This window comes from Pituophis catenifer, unplaced genomic scaffold (genome assembly GCF_029215685.1).
Source record: "Pituophis catenifer annectens isolate HBS135680 unplaced genomic scaffold, rPitCat1.0.hap2 SCAF_1, whole genome shotgun sequence".
NCBI classification, from domain to species: Eukaryota; Metazoa; Chordata; class Lepidosauria; order Squamata; family Colubridae; genus Pituophis; species Pituophis catenifer.
The window spans coordinates 175,987,569-176,002,801 of NW_027256881.1; the positions used below are offsets into that span (position 1 = coordinate 175,987,569).

The window sequence follows — 15,233 nt, forward strand, 5'->3', positions numbered from 1 at the left end:
ATGTGGAATTATAGAAATAGTCCAACCATTCATGGATCTCTCCTCCAAACCAAATATGCCTGCTTTTGATTTTTAATAGTGCATTTGCAAACATTTCAGGCAGAGATATATATCAGCACTAGGCTTCTGAACCTAATAAGCCATGGAAAAGCAACATTAACTAATACAGCTCTTTTTGCAGTTGGTGAGAAGTACCTAAGAAAGCCTGAATTTTTAAAATGAGAATAATAACTAAATATATCTCTTTTGCAAACCCTCGTTAAAAGCCAGGACTGGATCTGCTTTATTTTGTCTGGTCTTCACCCCAACATCTCTGATTTACAAGCTATATTTCTGTTCTTGGGAAAAATATCAGGAAATGAAAAGTAGGCTATTTTGTTACCTTTGACTGGGTAACATCCCCACTTCAGGCTGAGGTGCAGATATGCTGGAGAGATGGCTGGAGAATCGCCTCCTCCCAATGGTACCCATAAGGTATGCTTCCTGTTCACTTACCACACTGGGCATGCTCACTGAATCATCTGAAAGGAATACAGAAGAATGAAAGTCCTTCATTTGGGGCTTCAAGGATCAGCCTGTCAGGATGAAAACTTCTTCTATAGGTATTTCTTTGGCTAACAATGCCAGGGCTGTCATGGCTGCCAAGACTCAAGAGGGACTCTCCATCTCTCTTATAACTTGCCATTTATTTAGCATGTGGGCTGAGCTTGGTTTGTTTTTTGCAGATGTTTTATTACCCAACTAGGAAACATCATAAATGTAAATGAGTGTAATGTCTGCACCCTGTTTATAGTGGCTTGCCCCTGCCAGCTTTGGCAGGTGTGTGTGTGTGTTTCCTATTTAGTATGTGTATGTGAGAGAGATAAAAACTCCCCCTTTTCTCCCTGAGTTTAAGACAATGTACATAGAGTCTCCCCTAATGATCCCCAACAACACCATTATGGGTTAGGCAATGTTAAGACTAGCCCCAGGTTTTCGTATTTTTTGAATGGAGATATAAACTTGAGTCTCCTTGGCTGATGCCAATTCCTTAATCCTTATTCTACAATAGCTCCAAAAGCCTTCCTAATTAATACAAAATCCAGAAAGACTTGAAAAGAAATGCTAAAAATATATCTGAAAAACCTGATCATTTGATGCTTTTTTAACTTGGATAATTTAAGAATATATACCAAACAAGATCAGATGGTACAGGTAGTCCTTGATTTACAAGAGTTCATTTAGTAACCATCTGAAGTTACAATGGCACTAAAAAAAGAAATGACTGTTTCTCACACTTATGATTGTTGGTGAATCCCCAGGGTCATGTGATCATAATTAAGATGCTTGGCAAGTGACTCATATTTATGACTGTTTCAGTGTCCTAGGGTCATGTGATCCCCTTTTGTAAGCCTTCTGACCAGCAAAATCAGTGGGGAAGCCAGATTCACTTAATAACCCTAGGTGTTACTAATTTAACACCTGCAGTGATTCACTTAACAACTGTGGCAAGAAAGGTCATAAAATGGGGCAAAATTCACTTAACAAATGTCTCTCTTTAGGAACAGAAATGTTGGGCTTGATTGTGATCATAAGTCAAGGACTACTTGTATATTACTTGGGCCAGTCACCTAAAGAATGAAGAGTCAGGGTCTGTTTTAAGGAAAAGAGTCGATGTATGTGAGAAGACTGAAGAATTCCTTTGATTCCCACCATCCTGTATCTTAATGCCCTAGCATCCCTGTCCTCAGCTCTTTTCTTTTAACTAGATTCATAGGAGCTCAATGGTGGGAAAAGTTCTACCCAAAGAAAAATAAGCAGTAAATCTGCTGCCAAGGGAAATATAGGAAGAGAGTAACACTCCAGCTCAGCATCAAGATTCCTGATTGAGCAGAAGGCTGAATTGCAAGGCCAAAATGCACACTACAGGTAATCTTCAACAAGACCATTATTGGGACAGGAATTTCTGTTGTAAGCTGAAATTTTACAGCAATTTTCATAATGGTTGCTTAACCATAAATCAAAATTTTTAAAAAAACCCCATGGTTGTTAAACCAATTACATGGTCATTAAGGGGATCCAGCTTCCCTAATGGGTGTTTTTTGGTGGGAATTGGTTAAAAAAAGGTCACAAATTGCAATCATGATTGCAGACATCGCCGCCAGCCATAAATGTGAGCTGGTTGCCAAGCACCCACATTGCAAACATATGATGTGAGAGTGGTGGGATGATTGTAAGAGTGAGTATAGATCATAAGTTACTTTTTTCAAGGCTATTGTAACTGAATTTTGAAAATATTATATTATATTTATATTATATTATATTATATTATTATTATATTATTATATTATATTATATTATATTATATTATATTATATTATATTATATTATATTATATTATATTATATTATATTATATTATATTATATTATATTATATTATTATTCTGTTGAACAAATGATTGTAAATTGAGGACTACCTGTATTGGACTCAGTCAATTGGACTGAGATGGGCAACTACAGAAATTAATTAAATAAATCAAATCATGTCTAAGTTAGTGAATACTTACTTTCCTCATCTTCTTCATCTGTTCTGCTTAAAGTATCCTGGGAGGCTTGCTGAGAAGGCTCACTATCCTGTTCCCAAACAGTTCCAGTGCCAGTATTGGAGCGGGACATAGTGGCAAGGCTCAGTCGATAAGCAGAGGTGGAGGTTCCCACAGTGCTGATGGAGGTCTTCCCTTGGTAAGCTAAAACATGAATGACAATATGCTAGTAGAATAATGTTATAAAAGCAAAAGGAAAGGCATATGATTCTGAGCCATCAGTTGAAAAGTGTAAAGGATTAACCATGTGGATAAAGAAAGGAGCAGCTTTCTTTTGAAATGTACTTAGTTTTATTTCCTTAAGAATGCCTCATTGGAAATTATAACCACAAGTAACCATCACAAGTTTTTCTCCCAATGTCATAAATTAAACTCTACTTTTTAGTAAATAATCTTTCAATCACCATCACAATTCAAGTTTACAACTGCTTATAATTTTGAATGAGGATTCCTTCATTATTTATCAAAATTCAGATTTCTCATTCTATAATATGTGTTTGATGAGAAGAAAAAACACTTGGTGTTCGGTCTGATGCTAGCATTGATGTTCTTTTCTGATCAAACCTTTCCTGTTTCCTCATCTTCAGCCTCCCTTTTCCACCAGTGTCCTCACCTGATCCACTATGCACAGCCTCTTTGAGGATCTTCAGTTCATTATTGAATTCTGCAATGAGAGAGCTCTTACAGAGAGGGCGGGGGATGAAGCGCCGCTCTAGCTGGTCAGCAATGTGTTGTCGGGCAGTCAGTTCCTCGTGATTCTCAGCTGGCTGGGCTAGCAACTGAGGATGACAATGCAGGGGACAACCATGAAGACTGGGAAATTTTACTTGCTATTAATGCACATACAAAACAACTATTCTCAGCCATTTATCATGAGGCCTGTCTTTTACAAATCCAGAGTGAATCAGGCATATTAACTTTCAAACCAATACTTTTGAAACTGAATTTCTGGATTTGAGGGGTATTGCTTGCAAAAGCACCTTATCGCAAAGAAATTTCTTGTCCCTATTGGAACAATAATAAATCCTGTATGCAATATCATTTCAAAAAGAAATTCTGACTAATATAATAGTGAATCACCTTGCATTGAATAAAGGGTCGAAGAAGTACAAAAATAGGAATTCGAGTGCGTACAATAAAATCCAGGAAGTCCCATAGGGCCAGCCCTCCAACTTTTCGCAAAGCCATTTCTTTGACTTGCAGACTCAGCCAATACCATTGGCTACCAAGCTGCCGCTCAAAACAAACAAGGATCACCTTCAAAGCTAAAAAATGAGACAAATAAGTCCGAAAAATTAAACAACAGTATAGTGATAACAACCCATGCATACTTGCACATTCAAGATTTGGAATAGACTATTTTTGGGAGGAAAAAATAGTCATCCTATCAGCTTGTTCTCAATTTTCATTGCCAGATTGAAATTCTCACTCACCCAAGTAGGCTGCTTGACTAGTGGATTCAGCTAGCCCTTCCTTACGCAGGTCCTTTCCTGCATCTCCTGGAGTGGAGCAGTGGGCAGGGGAGCTCTCCAGCATGAAGTTCTTACTACGTGAAGTGCTAATAATGCGAGGTGGCAGTAAAATGTTAATGACTGTCTGGAGCAGCAGGAGAACTTCAGGCTGCTCCAGCCAAGGGCTGTCTGCATGACATCAAAAGGAAAAGACAAAGAGCAAATCAGGCATTGATTCCTATAAAAGAATCAAACACCACACAATGACACATAAACGTTCTGTAAACCACAGTTTCCCTACCTTTTCCTTCTGTAAGCAAAAGACAAAATTATTCAAGAACAAACACAACAAGACAAGACAAAGGAATCATGCTCTTTCTTGGCATTTCCTACACTATATTATATTTGGTTTTGATTCTTTAAGAATTGAGGCTCATGCTGGACGTCACCATATTCTCTCTTGGCTTGCTAACCAAAGAGACGTAAAAGGGCCTTAGCCCTAAAGACTAAGCTGTACCCTCCCACACAATGTCAGGTGGCAGATCAGAGCCCAGCTGAAAGTGTGAATGAAGCCTTTGGAACAAAATCAAATGCACTGCAGACATGATCATGTTAAATAAGAGAGTTTAAACCATACAGGAAGAGTAGCTTATATAGAAGCTGTGTGTTTTTCTTGTTTGTCCCCATGTTTTCTTACATATAGGTGAATTTTTGCTTTGTCCGGCCTGCTCTGTCACTGTGGTGATTTCAAAAAGGGGAGTTCCTCTGTCAAAGATTTAATTCAGAAAATACAGCTGAAATGAGAGAAGGACACTACAACACACCAATGTTCTCATCCAAGTCCTCAACAAACCTTACAGACAATACACCAGAAAGAATGCTTGTGCCAAAAGAAACATGAAGGTATAACAATGCACAATATTGCTGTTTCACAGAGGCAGGAAGGAGGGGAAACAAAAATATTCTTTCTGTTAATCAGACCTTTGCTTCCTGATCCTACTGTGAGCACAAATGGAATCAGTAGATTTAAAAGCATTCCTTCCCTTCTCTCCTGATTGGTGAATGGGGAGATCACATGGCTTAAGGGAAAATCTTCTTTTAAAGCCTGTGCAGTGATAATAAAAAAGATTACATATTAATTAAAACTGGTAGATTAAAACAGCAAAATTTTTAAAAATTGGATCCACAAATACTTGGTTCACCCAATATATTACAGGATAGGTTCACCACCTTAGATTTTTAGCTTCAACATAACCAATTGATTAAACATTCAAGATTTGGGGCTCATTGACCTATTTGTTTTAGTCTAAATGATGCAGATAGTATACCTATGCCAACTCAAACCAAAAATTCTGAAATAAAAAAAAATATAGAAAAAATGCAAGGAAAAGTATTTCAGTCATTTTTAAGAATTCACTACATTTCTCTGAAAATGTACATTTGGAAAACCATACCTATCGTTTTGTTTTGATCCTGATTCTGCCAAATGCCAAAGATTGGACAGATAGGGAACCGGAGCAGAAAGTCTACATCTGGAAAAAAATGTCATATCTTCTTCCTTCTCACCTTATTTTAGCATCAATGAAGAACTAACCCCTCCCCACAAACAAAGCACAAAATTTGCATTTTCCAAGTAGGAGCAATGCAGTGTAGCATCCTAAGTTACTCCACAGAGTTTAGGCTATTAAAAGAGTATACTTGATAATGAACAATGTTAAAAACCATTAATAGATATAAATCCCAGATTATCTTCATCTAACTGATAGAAATACGTAATATTTAAGTAATTGAAAGGGTAAAAGATGGAGGGAAGGAGAGGGAGGGAGAGAAGCTGTCAGTTAAGTTCTGAAAATCTGGGATAGTAAACTGATAAGCAATATCTTCTAGAATTAATGAATGGGTATGCAAACTGGAAATTATATAAAATACCTCAGAGGGCAGAATGTAAAAATACCTGATCTTCAGATTCATATAAAGCACTTCCATGAAATTAGCTTTAGCCTTTCAAGTTTACAACCTACAAAAGACTTATTGCTTCAGCACTTTTGTAGCTCTTATTATTCATCTAAGAAGCAAAAATAAATAGTGTAATCTACATTGTCAGGAAATATAGTTGTCGCTCATGTCAGATCTTTGGTTGGCTTCAATCTGCACAATTCCAATGTGACTCAATGGAATTATGCTAAATTGACACCCACCAAAGACTTGGAGAGTTGCTAAATGTTATGTTATGAAACTTCAGCATTAAGTAAGGGGAAGTATGAACTTTGCCTCACAGTTTTTGCCCAGCTTTCGCAGAAAACGAAAGAGCACCAGTGAACTGGTGTCTCAACCACATAAGAAGCAAAGCCTGTCTAACAGGCAAGGCAGTCACACCTGAATCTGCAATGCTACAAGCCGGACAACAGCTGTGCTGAAGGGTAGAGGTGGCGAGAGATAAGGGCTGAGATGAAGAAGGGGTAATCCATCAGCCACACTGGAAGGTCCTACTACTCCCATCACCTGCAATACAAACACAGCACATCACCTTGACCAACTATTTCAATTCCATCCATGCCATACCCTCCAATGTTAATGAGGTACACGCTTCAGATAGCGCAAGACTGGGATGCTCAGGGCCCTCCACATGCCTTGCGGTAGCTGGGGTCAAGAAGGGAATGGAGTGGTTTTAGCAGGAGATGGGTGGGAAGGAAAAGGCGCTACTACAGGGTTAGCAGGAGGACTGGATGGAAGGCACAAGGAAAATCAGCATAGTTAAGAATGTACCCAGTACTAGCCCTGAATAACCAGCACTGTACTAGTAAAATAGGTGAGGCTGGAGGGTATGCCATGTAGTTACTGTACTCAATGGAAACATGTACTTGAAATCATCAATATTGTACTAGTTGGCTTGAGTTATTATCTCCTTATGTCAGGGTAATGTCCTGAGTCCGATCCAGATTGAGTTTAACACAATATTCAGACTCCCTTGTATGATTGTTCATATAATGTTCAGATTTTTCTCTTGTATAAGAATTAAACTTGCATGGGGATAAAGGGAGGATTTCGATGTATGTACTGTACATAAGATTTTAACATAGAATTTATGCCAAGTATAGTTTCAGGCCATGACAAAGGGCCTCCCAAAACAAAAACAAAACTACCGTACATACTCTACTATCAAATGGTTTAATGGCTACTCAAAACAATTGAAACTTATTTTGTGACCTAATTGCTTGGTGTAAGTAGGATTTTTTTCAGGAATTTGGTAGTGACAAATTATATATAAATTATATAATTATATAATTTGTCATAGATTTCTTAAGTTTTTGGCTTGAACATGTGTGTGCATGGAAGGGGAATTCAAAAAGTCCTAAAGGCAGCATAAAGGGTTCTGATTCTTTTTTTACATGAATCTCATGCATATGATATATGATAAAAATGGGCAGGACTTCAGTTACATGATCATGGGCATCATTTTGGCACAACTACAAGATCCTGGGCACTTTTTGACATCTCCCCCACCCAAGACCTCAGCTAGCACAAGCATCTTGTTCTGGCCAATTTTAAGTACTGGATTAATTATTAATATTGTTTGGAGGTGCTCATTTGTATTGAAGCGCTCATTTCTTTCAGTCTGCTTTCCATCAGTTCTGTTTGTATTTCAATAACTAGATCTTACAAAGGAAGATCTTAGAAAAGAAAATAACACTCTTCCATTTTGAAGGAGTGGATATCCACTAATTTCCTTTCTTAGTTATTATTTATTAGGTTTGTATACCACCCAACCCCCTAACAATTCTGGGCAAAGAATAACAATAAAAGAGAAAATAAAACAATACAAGAACAAACAAGAACAAAGGAATGAAAGATGGCCAAGTGGACAGGAGAAATAACAAGCCCCCACAATCTAAAAGGGGCTTCAATCACACTCACCAAAGGCCTAGACAAAGAGTCAGGTCTTCAAAACACTAACAGGGACATAGGCAATCATATTTCAGGAGAATCTTATTCCAGTGGGCAGACACCTTGTAATAACTTTCAAGCTATTTAGAGTAGAGCTAAAAGAGATGTACTTTATCAACATCTCCTTTTGCAGACCCCAGAATGGGTGGGTTTGGAAAAGCTGACCTGATTTATTTAGAAGCTAGGACTAATTAAGGATCAAAATGAGAAACAACACTTGCACCCTTTAACACATCATTTCATCCCTAAGATTCCCCAACTTGGATCTTGGGACATTCAGTTCTTGAATTTAATTATTGATATGTGCCACAAATCTCAGTATGATCCTCCAGCTGATGAAAGTTGTATACTCTTGATAATAAAGCTCCTGGTGTATCAGACCAAAAGTCAGTATAGTTCAACATCTTGTCTGACTTCAGCTGAGTTTCCTGAATTTCCTGCCTTCTACGATCCTCCAGACTGTAATCAAAATCATTTCAAAAGATCAATAAAAATGCCAACTAATTTAAACCAGCACTGTATATAGGGTACTTATTCCAATTTATTAGCTTTCATTTTAACCTTATAAAAACTCAATATTTTTACCCATTAAGTTTGTGCTTAAATGACAGTTATTGTTACATTAAGTATTCTAGCTTCTTTCATCTTTTTTAATTGAAGAGATATCACACCCGTGAAAGATTTATCTATTCTGGAATTGTCTTTCATGTCAGCTGTAATTATAGCAGTTTTATGCATGTCAAGGGCATACCAGGTCAAACTGATGTTCCTTAATGCAGTCTAGAAATATCCATGTTAAAGAGTCAGGAGGATCTGAACATCATACAAAGACACTGCAAACTTTCTTTAAACTATGAATGTTATAAATGGCAAAACAATTTCATTCCAGTAATTTGTTAAGAATTAATGTCCTTTTGCATTATTTTTACAAGGTGAGGCTGAATAATGTCTCCAGGGTCCCACACTTCTTTTCAACTCCTCTGCCAGGTGAATGCAGGCGTGTGCAGTATCCACCACCCCACTCTCCAACTTGCAGCCCTCAACTCTCAGCGCAACATGCAGAAGTGGATTTTCAGAGTGGTGCGTGGAAAGTAGCCGAAACCAGTCATTGGATTATGGGTTTCTTTTTCATTCTCTCCCCATGCACCACTTTGAAAATGTACTTCATTATGTCTGGTGTTATTCAAGGAAGTTCTTTCTAGGAGTGCTGAACAGGGAGTTTGTATTGTAGAAGGGAGCTTGGCAAATGTGTAGGAGATTGCCGTTTTATTTACTCACCAAATTGACACAGACATTGATCAGTGACCTAAGATGAGGCAGGAAGGATATGATTGGCTGCCTCTGAAGTGTCAAACAAACCCCTTCAATCAAATTGCTGGCAGGCTCCCATTCAACCTGTCTCCTAGAATACAACGGTAGGTGGCATTAAATGGTTAGCCTAGAAAAAGGCGACTGAGAAATAGGAACACCAAGGAAAGTTCAAGATAAAGATCTCAGATGGCAATAACCAGTATCTCAGTGTGATCATTTTACCTGTTATTCAGAAGGATAATGGAATATAAAACATTGTAGAAAAAAGTGACCCTGTAAAATGCTCAAATAACCAGCAAAACATAAATGAGTGAGGAAAAAATGAACATGGGCATATCACACTCCTTACTTTTATAAAGATAAAACCTTGCAAATGAAGCAAATTTCTAATGTCTAGGAGATAGGTGTTTACAATCAGCCTTTCTGTACTGAGAAAAGCTCTGAATATTCTGAGAAATTCAATTCAACGTGTAGAGGTTTTATTCTCTCAACAATATCACTGTTTATTGAACTCCAGTGTTTGCTAAATAAAGCTCTTTGAGACTCAAAACAGACTTTCTCTGTATATTTTTAAATATTTACTGAAGGAATTCAATGTAGCGAACATTAATAATAATAATAATAATAATAATAATAATAATAATAATAATAATAATAGTACCCTTCCTTCGTGGCTTACACACTTACCTCAAAGTAGGCATCTTGTGAATTTTATTGAACATACGATCCAGTCTTTTCAAGATGAGGATAAGGGCAGGCCTCACTGCCTCAGCTGTCCAGTCAGTGATGGGCAGCATTTCCATGATGTACCGGCGGAGCCCTCGGCTCTCCATTGTTTGGGTATCATAAGGTGCCAGCTTCAAAAGGGAATGTGCAATCTCTGCCAATCTAAAACCATTGCTCATTAAGAGGAAAATCTGGATTTTGTCACAGGAGCTCTTTTGAGAAAGTGATGAAACATTGTTTAATGGAAAAACTCACTCTCAATAAATAAATGCTACATAGTCCCAAAAGATAACTGATAATCACACTGGTGATTCTCACGGTCTGATGCAGCCTTTTCATTCTGATGCACTCTAGAGATGTGGCAACCTAAAAACTATGATAGTAAAATAATATAGGAATTTGCTATCAGGAGGACACAATGGGCTAAGGAAATCTGACCTTAAATATTTAACATTATTACATATTTTTCTATATTAAATATTTTTCTGAAATGTAAAAATATTTATTTAAATGAACCATGCATATAGGTACCTAAATAATATAATGGCTTAAATAAATAATAGTATTTCTTATATCCATACTGCTTTCTTAATAATTTAGTTACATAGTAGATTTACTAGATAGAGGAACCATATTATATGTAGTCATCTACTTACAAGTACAAATGAACCCAGAAATTCTAAGCAAGATAGTTGTTAAGTGAGTTTTGCCCCATTTTATGATCTTTTCGCCACAGTTATTAAGTGAATCACTGCAGTTGTTAAGTTAGCAACACAGTTGTTAAGTGAAACAGGTTTCTCCATTTATTTTGCTTGTCAGAAGGTGATCACATGACTCTGGGACAGTGCAACTGTCATAAATACATGTGGTTGCCATGGTTCCAAATTTTGATCACGTGACCATGGGGATGCTGCAATGGTCATAAGTGAAAAATGATCATAAATCACTTTTTCAGTGTTGTTGTAATGTTCAAATGGTCACTAAGTGAATGGTTGGAAGTTGAAGACTACCTGTATTCATTACTTAGTTTTATATATTGTCACAAGTAAATGCCTTATTCTCCATTATGTAAATAGTACATGGACAGTGTGTGTCAGGGGTTAACTTATTCTTCACTTCTTAATGTATTCATACTTTACCACTCCCATACTTAGCTCCACCCATTGTATATATAAGGAGCTGCATACTTCCATTCTGTGCTTCTATCTGTGAATATTCGGTGAATATAGAATGCCTTATGTAAATAAACAGAGATATATTTGAATATCTGATTCTCAAATTATTTATTGAGTCTGATCCTGAAAATATCGTAACAATCTGGTAGCAGAGGATGGTTGAATAGACTCAATAAAAACTTAAACATGTCTAAAAGAGATAGGCCCAACACCAGGGCATACAGCAAAGAAATGGAAGCGGATCAAGAAATAATAGATGAGTCCACGAATGCAATTTCGAGAGAATCTGAAGAATACACCACAGAAGACGAAGAAATAATAAATGAAGATGATGACCAAGAAGAAAACGAAATAGAAAACAACGAACTCAGGTCAGAGATACTAAAACTTTTAAAAAGCCAAAAGAGCGATGAAAGTCTTGTCGCGAACCTCCAAGATATACTAAAAAACAACGGAGCAGCGAGAGAGAAGCACATCGCTACTAAAAAATCAAAAGACTCAAAAATAGTAAGTGATATGCTTACAGATAAAAATGCAGCGAAGAAGAAAACCAACAATCCCGTGCAAAATTTCGAATGACAGCCATCTTGGTTCCAACAGACCCCTAAAATGAGCGAAGCAGAGCCAATCAGAATGCAGGATTCAAAATGTCTGGCGCAAAAAGCCTTACTCGATACGAAAAATGAAAGAGAAAAAATATATACCTCAGAAGAATCAGAAACAGAGAACGAAGAAGATTCAGTAGACATGCAAGTAAAGTCAGCAATGAAAACGCTTTTTGCTGCATTTGGACTGAAACTGAAGATTGCTAAAAAATCAACAAAAAAGCAAGCAAGCGAACCAACGCCTCAAAATCTACCCGCTTCTATCCAGACGGCAAGAGAATCGACACCTGAACCCAGAGAGCCTTGCAGATACCACCCCACGCCGCAGACTAATCCAAGGACCAGCGCCTTCAGCAAAAGAAAACGAGCGCCCGCTATCACCAGGACTCCCAAGATCGAGCCGGAGACTGATTCATCGGAAGAAGAACAAAGCGAGGGAGCTGCAGCAGCGAGAACCTCTCTCGATGACTCCAAGAACGAAATGAACAACGCGCATGCGCAGGACTACGCAGACAACCCAGGAAGACATGGAATGCGGAGAGAATCATGCAGACTTGTAGCGAGCATCCCCACGCCGTTTTGCAACTTTAAACATCTACAAGACCACGGACTACCCCCGGTTGTAAGTAATGGACCCAACAACGTTGGGAATTTACCCAGTGACTTCCCAAAGCTGAGAATAGATGGCATTAATTTGCAAGAATGGTATCAGCAGCTCCAGGTTGTCTTTATGAAAGAAAACTTACTGTTTTTTATTACTAACCCCCCAAAAAGACCTTGGACTCTAAAGTTAGATTGCCTACACCACAGAGCATTTTTCTTATTAATTTCTAGTGTGTCTCCTGCCATGTATCACAGTATTAAGCAAAATCTGACTGTCTCAGAAATTATTCAATGCATGTTTAATTTGTTTCACAGTGAAAGCATAGCCACTACCACAAGAATGTCTAAAGATTTCTTCTCTTCTAGGATAAAGCCAGGGGTTACCATAAGTGAACATTTAATATATTTAAACAAGATTAGAGCAGAACTGCACTTAAGGGGGGAGGTGATTTCAGATCAAACGATGAAAAGTGTTATCATCAACTCACTTGACCCATCATGGGATAATTATATGTCACACTTAGACACAATCAATCTAGGATACTTATCCATAGAAAGTCTATCCAATAAGTTAATAGCTGAAGACAATTCAAGGAGAAGTCGTTATAACAACCACATAGAACACAAACAATATAAAAAGGTAGCATTTCAAGAAAGATATCATGAAACATTTAGATGCCACAATTGTGGGTCCAAAGAGCATAATAGGAGGGATTGTCCTAAAATTCTAAGAGAAAGACATAGATCAGAATATAGAAATAGATACAACAATAGACAGTCTTCCATTGATAGACATAGGTGTAGAAGTCCACCCAACTATAGAGAACATAGAGGGGGCAGAGATAATTCAAAGGATAGAAAATTTGGTTCACTGAATGGACTAAATAAACATGACAACATTAACATACAACAACCAGAGAACAATAATTGGCTTATTGATTCTGGAGCAACTAATCACACTACAAATAATAAAAATATATTATCTTCATTTGTGGAAGATAAATTTGTAATCAAAGTAGCTAATCAAGAAAAGGTTCAAGTGATAGGTAGAGGGAATGTAACCTTACCTGGCCTAGGAAAAATAGAGGGGGTATTACTAATACCTGAAATTCCTCATAACATACTTAGTGCCATAAAACTAAGCAGAGACTCTGACATTAACATTGTGTTCTCGAAAGGAAAAGCAACATTAGAGAGAAACAAAATAAATATAGGCACAGTAATAATCAAAGGAGGTCTACCTTACTTAATGACAAAGGAGGAATGGTTACACAACATTGATTCAAGTATGGAAAATGACAATGAGATAGATAATGGAGACAATAGTAACAGTGACAATGAGGAACATGAAATAACCCATAATCACAAAGATACACACAATAAAAAAAAACCTAAGATAGGTAAACCAATTCATGATGAGTGTGCTCATGTCTTACATAGGAAATTAGGACATGCCAGTTTTCCTGTAGTACAAAAGATGACTGAACATGCAGAAGGTGTTAAAATAAAAAATTGTGAAAACTATTTGGAATGCTCAGTATGTAAATCTACAAAGCTCAAAACTAGTCCCAGACCTAGAAAATCAACGAGATCAACCAACAAAATTTTTGATTTGGTACATATGGATCTAGTTGGTCCTCTAACACCATCAATTACTTATAAAAAACGCTATTTTCTGACCATTGTGGATGATTATAGTCGTTATGGATTTGTTTACACATTAAAACATAAAGATGAAACTTTTCAGAAATTTAAAGAATTTTACAAACGCATAGAGACACAACACAACATTAAAATAAAACAAATCATGACAGATAGGGGATGTGAATTCATGTCTAAAGAATTCTCCCAATGGCTAAAAGATAAAGGAATGTTACATTACACATCTAGCCCTTTTTCTGCATTCCAGAACGGAGTGGCAGAGAGAAAGAACTCAACATTACAAACCATGATTAGATGCACATTAGAAGATGCTGGCTTAAGTAAACAATTCTGGTCAGAAGCCCTACAATATTCTAATTACACACAAAATAGAACTTGGTCCAGCATTGTAAATAAGACACCATATGAAGTAATGTATAATAGGAAACCAAAATTAGCACACATGCACATATTTGGAGTCACTGCAGACGTACACATACCTAAACAACTAAGGCGCAAAGGTGAGAATGTATCCAGAAGACTTAGATTCATGGGATACGAGACAGGTACAAAAGGGTACAGATTTATCGATAATAACAATAAATTTATAGTTTCCAGAACAGCTGTGTTCCATGAACAGGCCAACTGGTCTAAAATACATCTTAATGAAATATTCCCAAACACCAACCCAGACACCAAACCTCAAGAAAAAAGGATTAGAGAAGAACACAGTAACAACATACATAAAAATAAAATTAAAACATGGACAAACAGTCAATATAAAATAAAGACAGATTCATTAACTAAAAAAGAAGCAAGGTATTTACATGACAATGATAGTAAACCAGAAAAAGCAATCAGAAGTAGCAGAAATCAAATGCCAAACAAATATAAAGATTATGTAATGTATATGGATGGAGAATCATCAATACCTAACACATATGAGGAAGTGTTAAAACTTCCTCCTGAAGAAAAGAAAAAATGGGAAGCAGCCATGACTAAAGAGATGGATAGTTTACGAGCGCTAAATGTGTTCACACCTACAGTTGCACCAAAGGACAAAACCATCATTGGCACTAGATGGATATATAAAATTAAAAATTTAGAGAGAGGCAATACTCTATACAAAGCTAGATTAGTTGCACAAGGTTATGCACAGAAATATCCCGAGGATTATACAGACACATACTCCC

The 15,233-nt window shown here is 37.0% G+C and overlaps 1 protein-coding gene across 1 annotated transcript in view; it reads right to left on the reverse strand.

Moving 5' to 3' along the window:
• Positions 1–15,233, reverse strand: part of UNC80 (unc-80 homolog, NALCN channel complex subunit) — a 186,147-nt gene that overhangs the window by 27,093 nt on the left and 143,821 nt on the right. Inside the window, exons 51-59 of the mRNA XM_070956783.1 lie at positions 9,978–10,178; positions 9,258–9,381; positions 6,411–6,536; positions 5,016–5,139; positions 4,017–4,223; positions 3,664–3,848; positions 3,197–3,362; positions 2,548–2,727; positions 383–521 (exon numbers count right to left, since the gene is read on the reverse strand). Coding sequence (XP_070812884.1) covers positions 383–521; positions 2,548–2,727; positions 3,197–3,362; positions 3,664–3,848; positions 4,017–4,223; positions 5,016–5,139; positions 6,411–6,536; positions 9,258–9,381; positions 9,978–10,178 — 1,452 coding nt within the window. The remainder of the gene's footprint in view (positions 1–382; positions 522–2,547; positions 2,728–3,196; positions 3,363–3,663; positions 3,849–4,016; positions 4,224–5,015; positions 5,140–6,410; positions 6,537–9,257; positions 9,382–9,977; positions 10,179–15,233) is intronic.